This window comes from Apus apus, chromosome 21 (genome assembly GCF_020740795.1).
Source record: "Apus apus isolate bApuApu2 chromosome 21, bApuApu2.pri.cur, whole genome shotgun sequence".
NCBI lineage: Eukaryota > Metazoa > Chordata > Aves > Apodiformes > Apodidae > Apus > Apus apus.
This window is the reverse complement of record NC_067302.1, coordinates 3,098,162-3,113,427: the sequence shown is the minus strand read 5'-3', so window position 1 is coordinate 3,113,427 and position 15,266 is coordinate 3,098,162. Positions and strand designations below refer to the sequence as shown.

At 48.5% G+C, this 15,266-nt stretch overlaps 1 protein-coding gene across 36 annotated transcripts in view; it reads left to right on the top strand.

The window, feature by feature from the left end:
* Nucleotides 1-15,266, top strand: part of EPB41 (erythrocyte membrane protein band 4.1) — a 98,950-nt gene that overhangs the window by 55,083 nt on the left and 28,601 nt on the right. For 19 of the 36 annotated variants that reach the window (XR_007891392.1, XM_051637785.1, XM_051637786.1 and 16 more), the window contains exons 6-15: nucleotides 2,594-2,669; nucleotides 3,165-3,383; nucleotides 5,878-5,965; nucleotides 6,808-6,960; nucleotides 7,809-7,906; nucleotides 8,224-8,396; nucleotides 9,934-10,050; nucleotides 11,344-11,463; nucleotides 12,253-12,354; nucleotides 13,778-13,989. Coding sequence is in view for 35 of the 36 variants with exons in the window: in XM_051637785.1 (XP_051493745.1) it covers nucleotides 2,594-2,669; nucleotides 3,165-3,383; nucleotides 5,878-5,965; nucleotides 6,808-6,960; nucleotides 7,809-7,906; nucleotides 8,224-8,396; nucleotides 9,934-10,050; nucleotides 11,344-11,463; nucleotides 12,253-12,354; nucleotides 13,778-13,989 (1,358 nt within the window). In the remaining variant the exon portion in view is untranslated. The remainder of the gene's footprint in view (nucleotides 1-2,593; nucleotides 2,670-3,164; nucleotides 3,384-5,877; nucleotides 5,966-6,807; nucleotides 6,961-7,808; nucleotides 7,907-8,223; nucleotides 8,397-9,933; nucleotides 10,051-11,343; nucleotides 11,464-12,252; nucleotides 12,355-13,777; nucleotides 13,990-15,266) is intronic. The other 17 variants (XM_051637784.1, XM_051637778.1, XM_051637777.1 and 14 more) reach the window with 6 other exon arrangements.

Here is a 15,266-nt window from a genome sequence, read left to right as displayed (position 1 = left end):
CTGTCCTTGCTCCCATGTCAAGCTGGGATGGCAGATCTGCTCCCTCGTGGAGGATGGGAAAATAGGTGTCGAAGGAGTCTGGGAGAGCTGGAGCAAAACTGTCTGGTGTAGCAAGGTTGTATGGACTCTGAGGCTGGTTTTGGGTCCAAATAGGGGTTCTGGAATGATAAATGGCTCAAGGAGTATGAGGACAAATGCCAGATGCTCTCCAAAAATTGTATTTTAAGGTCTGCAAATGCTGAATTAGCTCAAGATGAGGACAGTGTCAAATGAATTGTAGAGGCTTTTGTTTTCTCTCAGGAGCAAGTCTCACTGCTTTGAAAGTAAAATACTGTTCCATGAAAGCAAAACACTTTTACAAAAGGAAAATCCTATTTTATGTCTGCTTTGGTGGAGGCAGCAGGACAAGTGTGTCATTAAGTACAGATGAGAGGGGAAGTGCTGCAGAGCTACAGAGCAGGATGAGCTCCTGCTCATAACAAGCCTGAATGGATTGCAGGGTGTGTGTCAAGGGCATGGGCTGCTCCTGCCATGCAGGTAAAATTCAGCTTGGAAGTGTAATGAGCAACCTGCTCTGGAATCTGGTCCCATTTCAGGATCAATCGAAGAATGATGGAATGGTTTGGGTTGGAGGGACTTTAAAGATCATCCAGATCCAACCCCCTGCACGGGCAGGGACACCTCCCACCAGCCCAAGTTGCTCCAAGCCCCATCCAACCTGCCCTTCAACACTGCCAGGGATGGGGCAGCCACAGCTTCCCTGGGCAACCTGGGCCAGGCTCTCACCACCCTCACACCCCAGAATTTCCTCCTCATGTCCAACCTCAAACTCCCTTCTTCAAGTTTTAATCCATCCCCCCTTGTCCTCTCACTCCCTGCCCTTGTCAAACCTCCCTCCAATGTCTCAGTCCAAGGTCAGCACTGGGAAAAATAACATAAAATAATCTGTTTATATATTTGGAACACAAAAAATGTCCTTTTATTTAGCTAGAGTGAAGTGTCTTGTGATTTAAACACTGAGAATCATACAATGTCTGTGACAGTAAATTCACAGAAGCTGAATCCTTTTTGGGATGCCAAATTAATGGAGTTTCCTTGAATATATGTTGGAAGTACACACAGCTCTGTGTGCACCAATATACGTTGTGCATATGTAGGGAGTCAGTCTCTGCATCCTCCTTGCAATACGTAGGGAACCTCTGCTGCCCAAAATGTCATCTTGGAATGACTTGTTTTGAGCTGTGCATCATGAAAACAACATGCAGTGTGTTTAATCCCAGTTATGGTGTTGCATAAGAGGTAAATCCATGGACACTGCATCCCCCCCCTCCTCCCTCTTTGAGGTTGTGGTAAATCTCAGAGCAAGTTAAGGACAGGGGTAGCCTCTCTTTCTGAAATAAATGCACTTTTGAACTTATTAAAGGGCTCAGCAGGAAGGGATTGTAGCTGTGAAAATGGTGTGAAGGCTGAGTGGGTCAGTCAGGGCTGTTTTCTACAGGTAAACATGGTTATTTTCAAGAAAAAGAGAGACTAACCCCATCAGCTGTGTCACCTGGACTGTCCATACCACAAATAATGCCAGTTCTAGATGTGATTATCATAGACTCATGGAATGGTTTGGGTTGGAAGGACCTTAAAAGGTCATATAGATCCAAACCCCCTGCATGGGCAGGGACACCTCTCACCAGCCCAGGTTGCTCCAAGCCCCATCCAACCTGCCCTTCAACACTGCCAGGGATGGGGCAGCCACAGCTTCCCTGGGCAACCTGGGCCAGGCTCTCACCACCCTCACACTCAAGAATTCCCTCCTCATGTCTCACCTCAGTCTCCCTCTTCCAGTTTTAATCCATCCCCCTTGTCCTCTCCCTCCCTGCCCTTGTCCCAAGTCCCTCCCCAGCTTTCCTGGAGCCCCTTCAGGCCCTGGAAGGTGCTCTAAGGTCTCCCTGGAGCCTTCTTTTCTCTAGGCTGAACACCCCAACTCTCTCAGCCTGTAAATGATGTGGATTCTCACTCCAGGTGATGCCTGGAATGGTGCTGGCCAAGGTTTACAACAAGCTGCCTTAAAGCATTTAGGTCTGGACTTGTAAAGCTCTTCCTGTCCCTGCCTTTGCTGTCCCTTCCAGAGATGGATGCTCACATTGCACTGAGTTTAGCTGTGGTCTGACCACCCAAGCACAGGGCATTGAGCTGCTGAACAATCACATCAGCTGGAAGTTGGGTCGAGAGATAAAACAAAGCTCATTCATTAACCTGCAGCACATCCCTGACCTCTCTTTAGAAATCTTTTGTTTTTCAAGCAGTGAAAAAAATATCAGTCCTTTAGGACTGAATTTAGTTTTTTTCCACAGGTAGTGGTTTATTCACATGTATTTCCTGCCCTGCTTTGTTTTTCCTTCTGCCTGTATCTTAGCTCCTGGGGATGCAGTAACATCTCACACTGCCTGTTAAGCAGCAGTGAGTGAGCAGCAGTGTCAGGATCCACAGGCTGGTTTTTGAAGATCAGACTGGGTATCTCCAGCTTTTTGGAACGACTGGCTATCCAGAAGCTGTTCCAGTGTGTTTATTTTTCTCCACCTTTTCTTTGTCATTGCAGGAGGCCCCTGGGATTTCACCTTCAATGTCAAGTTCTACCCCCCCGATCCCGCGCAGCTGACAGAGGACATAACCAGGTGAATTATCTGGGCACCCAGGGAGCTCACTAAGCAGAGGAAACCACTAGAACTGGGAGATTTGAATATTTGGGTGCTGTTCCATCCTTCAGCAAGGATATCAAGTTGTCTCAGAGGGGTATTATGGTTTTAGTGCCTGTGTGGGATGTTCCCACTCTCCACTGAAGTCCATGTGCATGGAGCAGTGACCTTTATAATCCTGACACGTGTGTGTTTGTGCAGAAAAGTGGATTTTTATTTAAAGCTCAGATTTTTCTGATCACAAGTGTCCTCCCTTTCGAGAGAGGAAGTGACCTTAAGTCCTCTTATCCTCCATGCCATTTACCATGAGAACCTTACTCCATAATTAAGAACACAGGTAGAAGTTAGAAGCAAGCATCCTGCTGCATTCAGCACTGGTATAAAAAAGTAAAGAGTTTCTCTTTGATCCTCAAGTTCCTTAAGTTTCTCTCTGCTCTCTCTAAATTGTATTTTGCTTTTTCCCCCCCTTCCCAGGTATTATTTGTGTCTTCAGCTCAGGCAGGACATCATGTCAGGGCGGCTGCCCTGTTCCTTTGCAACTTTGGCTCTTTTGGGATCATACACAGTCCAGTCTGAACTGGGAGACTATGACCCTGATCTCCACAGCCCAGATTACATCAGTGAATTCAAATTGGCCCCAAACCAGACAAAAGAGCTGGAGGAGAAGGTGGTGGAGCTTCATAAAACATACAGGTAAGGTGCCTGGAACAGCCTGAAATTAGTGGGGCTTTCTGGTATTTTCCCCACCTCTGTTGGATGCTTTTGGTTTCCTGCTGCACCAATTTCTGTCTTGGCAGTGAGGGGTGGATTTCCAGCTACTGAGAACATCAGCTGTTTAAAAAAAGATCTAATATTTTAAAGTGAGAACAAAATCTTCCTAGAGGCTGAAATTATCTTTTCCTGCAGGAAGAAGACACTTTTTATTTTAACAAGTGCCCTTTTTCAACAATAGAGCCATGAAAGTGGGGGGTTATTCCATGTGAAAATGGAATGCAAAGTTTGTTTATTTTGACCTTGCCCTTTGTGTAGATATATTTATATATTTTTTCCTAATATTTGCTTTGGGATTTATGGAATTTTGGGATTGCAGTCTGGTTGGAGCAGATCCCATCTGTGTGTGTGTGCTGTGGCCTGCAGTGTGTTTGGTGTTTGCTGCTGCCACGTTTAATGAGTAACAAGTTTGTAATGTGGAATTATCCTGGATAATGCAGGAGGTACAAACCTGCCTTTAGTCTGTCCTCCTCATCTTCTCAGTGTGGCCATGACCTGGCAGGTGTGTCTTGTTCAGGTAGGGTTGAAGGACTCCTGGGAGCCCCCCTGGATAAAGGGTCACAGCAACCAGACCCTGGCCAGATGGCAGCTTCTCCACCCTCCTCAGAGATGTCTTTGGGTTTTAAGAGGAAAAAGAACCCCATAAAACCACTCTTGTGATACTGAGGCCATCAACCATCAGCCCCTTGACCTGTGAAGAGCTGCTGGTGGATGCACTTAATCATGAGAAGAGAGCAAAGACCAGATCTTCTTGTGGACAGACAGGAGCTAATAACCTGAGTGCAGTGGGGAAGGGTGGACATGTGCCCCCAGCTGTGACCAAAGCTACAATTAACACCTCACTCAACCCCACAGATCAATACCTTAAATTGATTCCCCTCCATTTGCACTGAGAGGAGAGGAAATGAGGGAAAATAAGTACTGGGCTGCTGACAATTTTCATGACTTGAAGTCAAAGGCCATTAGCTGGGCTGGGAGTGGCAGATCATGGTGCTGAATTATTCATGGCTTCATTAAAAGGATAAATCAAGGTACAGGAGATAGTTATATTTAATCTGCTCATGCAGGAGGGAGGAAGCAACATGCACCCCTTTAATTTCTGGTCTGTATTCCATAAATATTAAACTGTTGGAGGGATTTCACTGGGAAAACTCTGCTCAACCATGCTCTGTCTCTGGCTACTTGGTTTGCAGAGCACAGGGGAACGTATTGGAGATAGAATCCCAGGCTGGGTTGGGTTGGAAGGGACCTTAAAGATCATCTAGATCCAACCCCCTGCATGGGCAGGGACACCTCCCACCAGCCCAGGTTGCTCCAAGCCCCATCCAACCTGCCCTTCAACACTGCCAGGGATGGGGCAGCCACAGCTTCCCTGGGCAGCCTGGGCCAGGCTCTCACCACCCTCACAGGGAAGAATTTCTTCCTACAATGTACCCCATTTCAGTTTAAAACCATTACCCGATGGTGACTAAGATGGTGACTGCTCCTGGATCTTTCCTTGAGGATTGTCCTCACAGTCATCTTTGTCTGCCCTGTCTCCCACCACTAAAATCTCTCTTTACATCACACACTGGCCCAGGTTGCCCAGGGAAGCTGTGGCTGCCCCATCCCTGGCAGTGTTGAAGGGCAGGTTGGATGGGGCTTGGAGCAACCTGGGCTGGTGGGAGGTGTCCCTGCCCATGCAGGGGGTTGGATCTAGATGATCTTTAAGGTCCCTCCAACCCAAACCAGCCTGGAATTCTGTGATTTTATATACACAAGTGCTCAAAAAGAGAGACACCAAAGCAGGGCACAAAATGAAGTGCACAGCTGGGTACTCTCCCAGCAGAGCTCTTTGCTGTGCCTCCTGCACCAGAAACTTAGGGACAAGGGCACTTGGATCCCGTTGATAACAGCCTCCATTATCAGGATGTTTCTGCTGATGTTGTGCTGTGTTGCCCCTCCTGCAGACATGGTACCATCTGCTCCCAGAAAACCTCTCATTCATCTGCTCTGTCCCAGCAGGAATTGCTGCTGAGTGGTCTCAGCTGGCCCTGCCTTTGGTTTGGAGAACAATAGCTGGGGCTGGGGAGGGGGTCTGGGAGGACAGTCCCTGTCACCTTCTGCCTTCAGCTGAATTTTTATTCCACTGAATCAAGTTTTGGACCCCAACCAGCACCCCCTCACAGGACAAATTCCCTTTTTTTTTGTCTGGGCTCTGTGCAGCTCCACAGAAATGAGGTGGCTCTGCTTTATGAGGGTGTCTCAGAGCACAAATTGATGCATTCAGAGCCGTTTAATAATTCCTCACCTGGGCACAAATTTGTGTTGAAGGCAAAAGAAAAATTTAAAAAATAAATAGTTTTGTGACATCTCATCTGTCCTCTGCTAAAAACGACACTTCTGGGAATCCCAAGCCCTTTTTCTCTTTCTCCAGATCCATGACTCCAGCCCAAGCAGACCTGGAATTTCTTGAGAATGCAAAAAAGCTGTCTATGTATGGAGTTGACCTTCACCAAGCCAAGGTGAGAACCAGCACGTGTGCACCTGTCTGTGGATTTTTGCAGTTGGATCATCCTCCCCTTGCATGAGCAAGTTCACCTATTTCAGGAGGCTCCTTTTGAAAGACCCAGGAAATAAGCTGGGTCCTGGTACAGAAACACAGACACACACAGAAATGCCCCAGGCTCTGTTGCAGGTGTAGGAAGGGAAGTGTTTCTTCCTGATTACTTATTATTCATATATTTCAGGAAGCTTTACAAAACTGCTCATGTAGACAGGTCCTTGCTCTGGGAGCTCAGAATAAGGCTCTAGCCCTGCAAGGTGAGCCATGGAATTGTCAGGGTTGGAAGAGACCTCTAGAGATCATCCAGTCCGACCTCCCCACTAAAGCAGGATCACCACATTCCACAGGGCTGCTTCCAGGTGGGTTTAGACTTATGTGGGGAAGAAAAGAAGAGTTTCCCACAGTTCAGAATGTCTCCAGAAAAGGAGACTCCACAACCCCCTGGGTAGCTGTCCCAGGGCTCTGTCACCCTCAGAGTAAAGAAGTTTTTCCTCCTATTTTAATGAAACTCCCCATGTTCCAGCTTGTGCCCGTTGCCCCTTGTCCTGTCACTGGGAACTACTGAAAAGAGTCTGGCTCCATCCTCCTCTCTGCTCAGAGAAAGGCAGAAAAAGCTCCAGGGCTCTGAGCAAACAGGAGAGCTCTGCAGGAGGGAGGAGGTTGTAAGGAGCAAGGTGAAGGGAAAGCAAGGCTGGCCCTGGCTGCAGGCTGAGGTCTGGGTGGTGGGGAGGTGAACTGGGAATAATTTGGAGGACAGACTTGTAACCCTGCCACTGCTTCAATCCGCATCTGCTTTCCCAGGACTTGGAAGGAGTGGATATCACTCTGGGAGTCTGTTCCAGTGGCCTTCTTGTTTACAAAGACAAGCTGAGAATCAACCGCTTCCCGTGGCCCAAAGTCCTGAAGATTTCCTACAAGCGCAGCAGCTTCTTCATCAAGATTCGTCCAGGGGAGGTGAGTTCTGACTTCTCTCTGCTCCTGGCAGCTTTCATTGCCTTCCTGGTAATCACCAACGTGTCTGTGTCTCTCGAACACAGGGTGGGGAGGGAGCAGGCTTTTCTCTGAACGGGTGTTTTAGACTCGGTTGGGTTTCTGATCCTGGCTGGTGTTCAGTTCAGGCCTTGCAGGAGCTCTGGAACTGCGGGTGACAATTCCAACAACCTGTCATCCAGCACCACCTCCTGGCACGGCAGGGTATTCCCAGCATCCAGAGGAAAGCGGTGGGAAGGTCACAGTTTGAGACTGGGAGAGGACTGACTCTTTTTTGGGAAGCAGGGCAAGACAAAGGCTCTTTGTCTCACTTAAGAAAAAAGTAAAAAAAATAAAATACAGAGGGATTCCTTTCTACTGAGGTGGCTGCAGGCAGGGGGTGGCTGCCCTGATGCTGCTTCTTGTGAACAGGGAGATTCCCAGGACCCCCTGGTACTGGAAACACTGTGGGGAGAGAGATTATAAAAGGAATCTGCCTCTTTCCTCCTCTTCTTCTCCCTTCTGCTTCAACTGCCATGACCCAGACTTGCTGGGAAGTCCATTTCTGACCCTGTCTCACAGCTGGCAGTGTGATAGGGGAGTGTGAAGGGCTGCAAACCCCACAGCAAACTCCTCTGGAGATCCCAGTGCATCCTGAGAGGTGCCTGGGGGCTGTGGACCAAGCCCTGTCTTTTCTGAGACCTGAGCTCCTCCTGCACAGGGAATGAGTTCAGCTGCTTGTGGGCTAGACCAGCAGTTTGTTTATGGAATGGGGACTGGGTGTTTGCTGCTTTTGTTTCTTGCTACACCTAAATAACTTCTGTTTTCCACAGCAAGAACAATATGAAAGTACAATTGGGTTCAAGCTACCAAGTTACCGGGCAGCAAAGAAGCTGTGGAAAGTCTGTGTTGAACATCACACGTTTTTCAGGTGGGTTCTCTGAACGTTCAGCTTGAGTGGCTCAGGCTTTAGATCAGTGGCTAAAAACGAACACTCCTTCACTGTTCCCCAAAATTGGGAGTGAAATGGTTGCAGAGACATGAACTGCAATGATTTTCTAGGCAGATTTGCTTCGTGAGACCCCAAAGGCAGAGGTCTTGTAGCTGATGTCGATACGGGACTTGTTGCTGACGTGTTCCTCTGTTCATCATACACAGAGGCTGCCTTAATTTCTATTTTAATTTCTCTTTACCCTACGTTTCCTCTGTCTGGAGGCACCACTGGTAAGCCATGCACGTGTTTTCCAGGCTGACATCCACCGAGGCCATCCCAAAGAGCAGGTTCCTGGCCCTGGGCTCCAAGTTCCGCTACAGCGGCCGGACGCAGGCGCAGACCCGGCAGGCGAGCGCCCTGATCGACCGGCCCGCACCCCAGTTTGAGAGGACGGCCAGTAAGAGAGCCTCCAGGAGCCTGGATGGAGGTGAGGGTCTGCTGCCTCCTCCCTCCCCCTGCCTGGGTTCTGCAGGATGCTGAAATGCTGCTGGAGCAGCACCCGAGGGACGGCGCGGGCGGGAAAGCCGGGGAGGGAATTTTTACAAGGGCGTGTAGTGAGAGGACAAGGGGTGATGGTGTTAAACCAGAGCAAGGGAGGGTTAGATTGGACATTAGGAAGAAGTTCTTTACTGTGAGGTTGGTGAGACACTGGAACAGGTTGCCCAGAGAGGTATTGGAGGCCCCATCCCTGGAGACATTCAAGGTCAGGCTTGATGGGGCTCAGAGCAACCTGAGCTAGTTAAAAAAGTCCCTACTCGTTGCAGGGGGTTGGACTAGGTGACCTTTAAAGGTCCCTTCTAACCAAACACATTCTATCATTCCATTATTCTGTGATTCTGTGGTTCTAAATTCCCTGCTTAAAGAAAAAAAAAAGGGGGAAAAAAGCCATAACTTCTCACTTCAACATAAAACCTGGATATAAAGTGCAAACAGAACAGTAGCACTGGAACAGGTTGCCCAGGGCTGCCCCGTCCCTGGCAGTGTTGAAGGGCAGGTTGGATGGGGCTTGGAGCAACCTGGACTGGGGGGAGGTGTCCCTGCCCATGCAGGGGGTTGGATGATCTTTAAGGTCCTTCCAACCCAAACCATCCCATGATTCTGTGATGACTGACATAGGAGGCTGTAGGTGGGTGCTGAAGGCTCATAACAAAGTTCTGGTTGTAAAGATATTTCCTCATTCAATCTCAATGCATTTTCCTTTGAACAAATCAGGAATGAAGCTATTCTAGAGTTTGGTTTGTTAAATGTATCTCCTGAAATTAGACAGTTTTCCTTGGAGTGTGTGGGGGGGTTTTGCCACAAAAAGTTGAAAGCTTTTTCAGTGTCTGTTAAAGTGATGCTGATGTTGATGGTTGTGGTGTATCCATCAGGTGGGCTTGTCCCTGACATTTTCAGGGGAGCTGATAGCAGCAGGAGGGGGTGAGGCATGGAGGGGGGAGTGCCTAAGTTTGCTCCCCTTGAAACTGTAATCTTGTAAAAATTAGGATCCAGGGAATGGAGAGAATCCCTTTGCACCCAGGGAGCAGGAAAGGTGCTGCTTTGAGCCCTGAGGATGTGCTGCAGCCTGAGGGGAAGCAGGGCTGCCCCAGCCCCCGTGGCCAGCTGGGCTGTCCCTGCTCCTGGTGTGGGTCTACAGGGCTCAGTGACACCCTGAGCTTCATTCCTGGGAGCCAGGAGGGGAAGAGCTGCTTGGTTTGAGCTCCACAGCAAGGCAAGAATTCCAGCTTGCCTGTCTCCGGGTGTGCCAGGTTACCCAGGCACATGCATGGAGGCAAGGGGACTAGTGTTCTTGGTTGCCCCTTGGCCTTGCCCAGGTCAGCAGAGAAATCCCTGCTCCAATCCCTCACCCGAATGTCAGAGCTTGGAAGAGAGCAGCCTGGGAATGTCACAGTGTCCCTGTTGAAGCCTGCAGCCTGTTTCCCTCTCTGGGTGGGCAGTCCTTAACGTGTGCCCCGTTTCCTCAGCTAAACGTGCGACTCAAAAAGTTGAGTTCAGAGCCCTAGAGGAAGAGAAGCAGGAGGTGGAGGTGGTGGTTGAGGTTCCTGAACCAAAACCCGTGGATCAGATCCGAGAGAAGCCAGGTATAGCTGTGGTGGTGGCTACGACTCTTCTGCCGTGCCTGTCCTGTCCTTTACATGCTTGTTCCTGACAACTCCCCAAGTTTCACCAAATCTGGTGGCTTTCTTTTTATTTATTATTCTTTCTTTGCAAGAAGAGTTTGGCAGTCAGAGGACAAACAGCCCAGCTCTGGGAGACTCCTTAGATTCCCACCTTGTACCTCTGGGTGCACGACTGGGGTCCTTGTGGGGAACTGTGGAAGAATTCAGGGTGTTGCTGGCACTTGAGAGCTGTCTGCTTATTAAATTCAGGTGGTTTTATAAATGTGGGTTAGAAAACTAGGAAGTTTGATCTTGAAACTTCTTGTAAAGCTTCTGAAATTCTTCATCCCAGGACCTGCTTGTCAGTTTTTCAGCTTATTCTGGGTTTTTTTTTTGGGGGGGTGTTGAGGAATGCCACCCATTTTGCTACGTGGAGCTTCTATTTCTCTTGAGATAAGTACTGTTAATAAATATCAATGCCCTTAAGAGGTACAACAGCATATTTGAATACTGATCAGCATATCACAGCAGTGGTGTTGTGAAATATTTGCAGTTTTCATCACTTAAAAAGCAGGTGCCTGTGGTGCGTTAGGATGGAGATAATTCATATTCAAGTGCCTTCTGTGCTGCTTCCACCTTGGAGGTTTTTTACAGCATGCTTTTGACAACCCTGTTGTGTTTTTTTCTGGTGTGAAATCTAGACCAAGCTTTCCTGCAGGAACGTGGCAGACTCTCTCCTACCATGATCTGGCCTTGAATTCTTGCCAGCAGGGAAAACCTGATGCTGTAAAAACAGAAGATGGAGAATAAGCATTCAAGACGCCAGGATAGCTGGCTGTATGTTCTTAATTTTTACATTTGCAGGTGATCACTCAAGGATATCTCATGCAAGCTGCTAGTTTTTAGACAGGTTTTTGTCTAGAGGAGCCTGGGGGTGCTTTTCCTGGGTGTTTCTTGCATCTCCCCAGACTCTGCAGGCAGAGCCCGTCCTCAAGAGCCGGTCGTGTGTCCCCACGTATCCCTGCCCGGGCTAGGAGCCTGCAAAGCTAATTTCTCTTGGTTTTTCCCCTCTCATCCAACACATTCTTGGGCTTGGCAGCACTAGACAGACTGATAGGCAATTACATGGTGAAAAATGACTGCAAAGCTGCCTGGTTTATAAACCTCTTTGCTGCTCTTGGAGAGGGATCTCCTCTCGCTCTTCCCTCCGCTGCAGCGACTGTCGTGTGTCCGGTTCTCCACCCGCTCCATTAACTCGTGCAAACCTCTTTCTAGCCAAACACGTTCTTGAAACTTTTGAAATGAAACCCATTGCAGAGGAGGAAGAGGAGGAGGAGAAGGTAGAGGTGGTTAAGGTTCCTGTTGCTGAGCCAAAGTTCCTGGAGCCACGGTCAGGTACAGCCACAGCGGCGTTCGGCACCGGCGCGGCTCCCGCGCCTGCCTGTGCTGTCACCTGCTGGCTTGAAGTGGTGCAGTGCTGTAGGACAGAGGTGGTCTTCATTGCCATTAAAAAACCACCCTGGGCTTTGCAAGTGTGCTGTGATACACGAGTGCTGCTTCCCCAGGGGCAGAGGAGGAGGTGCTGTGGCTTGGCCGTGTGTCTTTGTGGTGACGTGAGTTTGCAGTGGCCTTTTAACCCCCCCTCTCTTCCTTGTAAGGTTTGTTCCCTGGAGCTGTGGGGACGTGTGGTGCCTGCAAATCAGGTGGTGTGCTCAGGGAATGCTGGAAATCACCTACACTTGGCTTTTTTTCTTGACTGGGGAGCCAGCGTCTTCCCTAGTTGGGTGGGTTTTTCAGAGCAGCTTTGTTGCTGCAGCCAGATGTGCCCTCATCATCATTAAAAGCAGAGTTGGTTGGTCACTGCAGGGAGAGGAGGTTGAAGCCATGGAGGGAGGTAACTGGGAACTTCACCTGTTTTCCTCAATATTGTGAAAAACAGCAGGTCTCAGATTAGCTGAAGGTTGTAAGTCACGAAAATGTAACTAAAATAATGCAGTTCTGGCCAGCACTGAGTTCCTTGCTGAGTATCAAAGGAAAATCCTAGGACCTGTTATTTCCCCCCTGGCTGGATGCTCTGAGGGAACCAGGAGTCCCCTCAAAGAGAGGTGACCCTGCAGAGTGACACTATTTCCTGTGTGACTTGATCCTCGAGGTGGCATTTTAACCCCTGCGTAACTTTTTTAGCCAAACCTGCTCTTGGCAATGTTGAGATAAACCCAATTGAAGAGGAGGAGGAAGAAAAAATGGTGATGAGGAGAGGACTAGAGGCGGTCCCACAGGAGCCAGGTACCACCACGAGGGCTTTGCACCCCCAGCATCCTCCTGATCCCACTGTCCCTCTCTCCAACCCCCCCGGCGGCTGTCACCGCTTCTGTGGCATCAATGACACCTGGTTGTCCTTCCCAAAGGATAACACCATGTCTGGCTCACACAAATGAACTGCTGTGCCAAAGACAGGGGGAGATAATGGAGGTGGTGGTGGTGGTTTGGGGTCTTAGCATGGATTTTCAGCTCCAGGTGACGTCAAGGAGTTTCTCTTAGAAGTATCATTTCAGTCTTTGAAAAATCAGGTTCTGTTTTTGGCCCCTCCCCCTTACATTTTTGACCACATGGATACTTTATCCTGTACCTGTTATGTTTGGACAGATGAGATGCAGTTCTCTCTTCAGGAATTCTTACCAAAGAGTTACTCAAAATGACAATTTCTTTTCTAACACCAAATTTTCCTGTGTCTGACTAGCTGGATGGCCACTGGTAACCTAGTGTTGCCTGGGGTAAGTTACACAGTGTCACCATTGCTGCATCAACTGTGGCTTTAGGAATATGAGACCATGTCCAAGGAATTCTTCCAGGTGACAAGGTCTGTTTTTAGTGTAGGTCCACACAGTGAGTTAATTTGGGCTGGCTTTGTCACACAGCATTGGCTTGAATATTCTGGAGGTGTCAGGTTTTTCAGGGATTGGGAACTGTGGGAAGTCAGGAATCGAAGGACAGGGTAGGCAGCTGATTTTGTGTGCGCCCAGTGCTTGTGTTTAAGACTGTCATCCTCTGGAAAGATGATGATTTGGCAGCATGCTGTTCATTTCTGCACTGATCTGGAGATGCTGGGTGTCTTCTCGCAGCAGAGCCTTGGGCAGATCCCCACCTGGGACACGCAGCCCCAGCCTGCTTTGAAACCCACCTGGAAAGCTTGTTGATTATTTTTCTGGGGTCTGAATCACTGAAAAGATGGGGGAGATAGGGAAAAGCCTGTGTTACCTTTCCAGAAACCATCCTTTTCTGGTTGAGGAGATGCCAATGAGTCAAGAACTTAGCACAGCTTGAAGTGTTTCTGTTTCAGCGGGTGCATTGGGATGGACTTCTTTGTCTGTTGTGTGTGAAGGACCCATAAATCAATGGCTCGGTGTCAAAAACAGATTTGCCTTTCTGGTGTGGCTTCTCTGCAGAGTGCAAGCTTGCTTTTTGTAAACCATCTGGTGTGGGGTTTTGGTTTTATTTGATTTAAACCATAAGGAAAATAATCTTAACTCTCCCGTACTAAACACACAAGCTGCTTTGCTCAACATCTTTCTTTCTTTTCCCTTTTTTTCCTTCCTCCTCCATTTCTTTTTAAATGACAGCACTGTAGTTTGGAAAGACTTTGCCTGGTGCTTCAGAAGTGTGATCTGCTCTGAACCTTGTCCCTTTCTGTCTCTTCCCCCATCCTCAGCAGTGGCCGTGATAACCCCCGAGAAGAGTCCCCGTCCCACCTCTGCCCCAGCCATCGCTCAGACCCACGTTGCAGAACCAGCCTCAGCTAAATCCACCCTGAAGGATGTGGTCATTGCCTCTAAAGTAGAAAAAGAAACAGTAAAACATGATGTGAGGCGTGAAGAAATCCCACTGGAGAAAGCCAAGGTGGAGGCAGCTGATGCTTCAAAGGTAACGTCGGACCAGAGTCTCCTTGGAGGAGGCTGCTCTCGTGCCAGGCTGGAGCATCAGCTCTAGGAGCCTCCCCAGAGCAGCAGCTCTGGGCACCTGCCCCTCCACATCTCCAAGGGGTTTATTCCTATCCCGGGCATCAGGTGGGAGTGGGATATGGGGCTCTGGGTCCCAGGGAAATCCCATCCCTGGGTGTGAGGAAGGAGGAGGTGCAGGGGGCTGGTTTTGGGTGGTTGCACTCAAATAAGAAATTCCTGATGGGTGGTTAAAAAGGCTGGCAAGAATTGCAGAGAAGTTCATGGGAACTGAATTGAGAGCTCACCCAGTGCTCTGCTGATTCCTGGTATGACAGCAGGAGCAGTTCCAGTGAAATCAATGATAGGGATCTGGTCCTCAACCCAGTCTGACTGCAAATGTTTTGACATTGATAGGCTTTCCCTGGAGACCTCTTAGCAGGGCTCTGCAAACGGGCTGAAAACTCTGTATGGCACTTGTTGAGACCTTGGGGGGTCCATTATTGACATGAAATATGCTTCAAGATTATTTGAGCTTTTTTTTTTTCCAAAGCCCTGAGCCCTCTGCTGAAGTTGATCTGTGTGTTGTTCTCCTCAGTGGAACTAACGTGGAGAATTGTTGCTCATCCTACAGTGTCCTTAAAATTCTGCACATCTGATTGACAGAAACCTTCCCGTGGTGCAGCAGAGGTGTATGCCAGGAGATAAAAAGTTCACATCACTGGAATATTTAGCTGTTCTCAGCATTACTGGAGTCACATTTTTTGCCATAACATCCCAACCAGTGGGTCTTGTATGACATACTCCAGGGGAGATCACTGTGAATTCAGGTTGGGAGATGGAGGTGAAGAATGGTGCTTTAAAAAAAATATTGGGGCCCCAAACCCAGTAATTTTTCAATGAAAATGCTGAAAGGATCTTCAGGATGGCACCTTGGAGTGTGCATGGTGGCACATGGTCCCTGTCATCCTGTTCCTGCTCACCCTCCCAAGCACTAAACTGAGAACAAGTAGATTTAATTCATCCCATCTACTACAGGGTTTTTAAAAAATGGTTAAACATCAGACCTGCTTTTTTTTTTCCCTTCCAATGTAGTTTTGGGAGGAAATTGATGATTTGAAGTGCCAAATTTACCCTGTTTCTCAATTGTAGCTGCATCACTTCTTTTCACACCCACTGATGCTTCCCCTTCAAGAGTATTTATCAAGCCAGTTTCCCTAAAATACTTTCCTTAAAGTCTTAAGACAATCCTGGCTCTCTCTT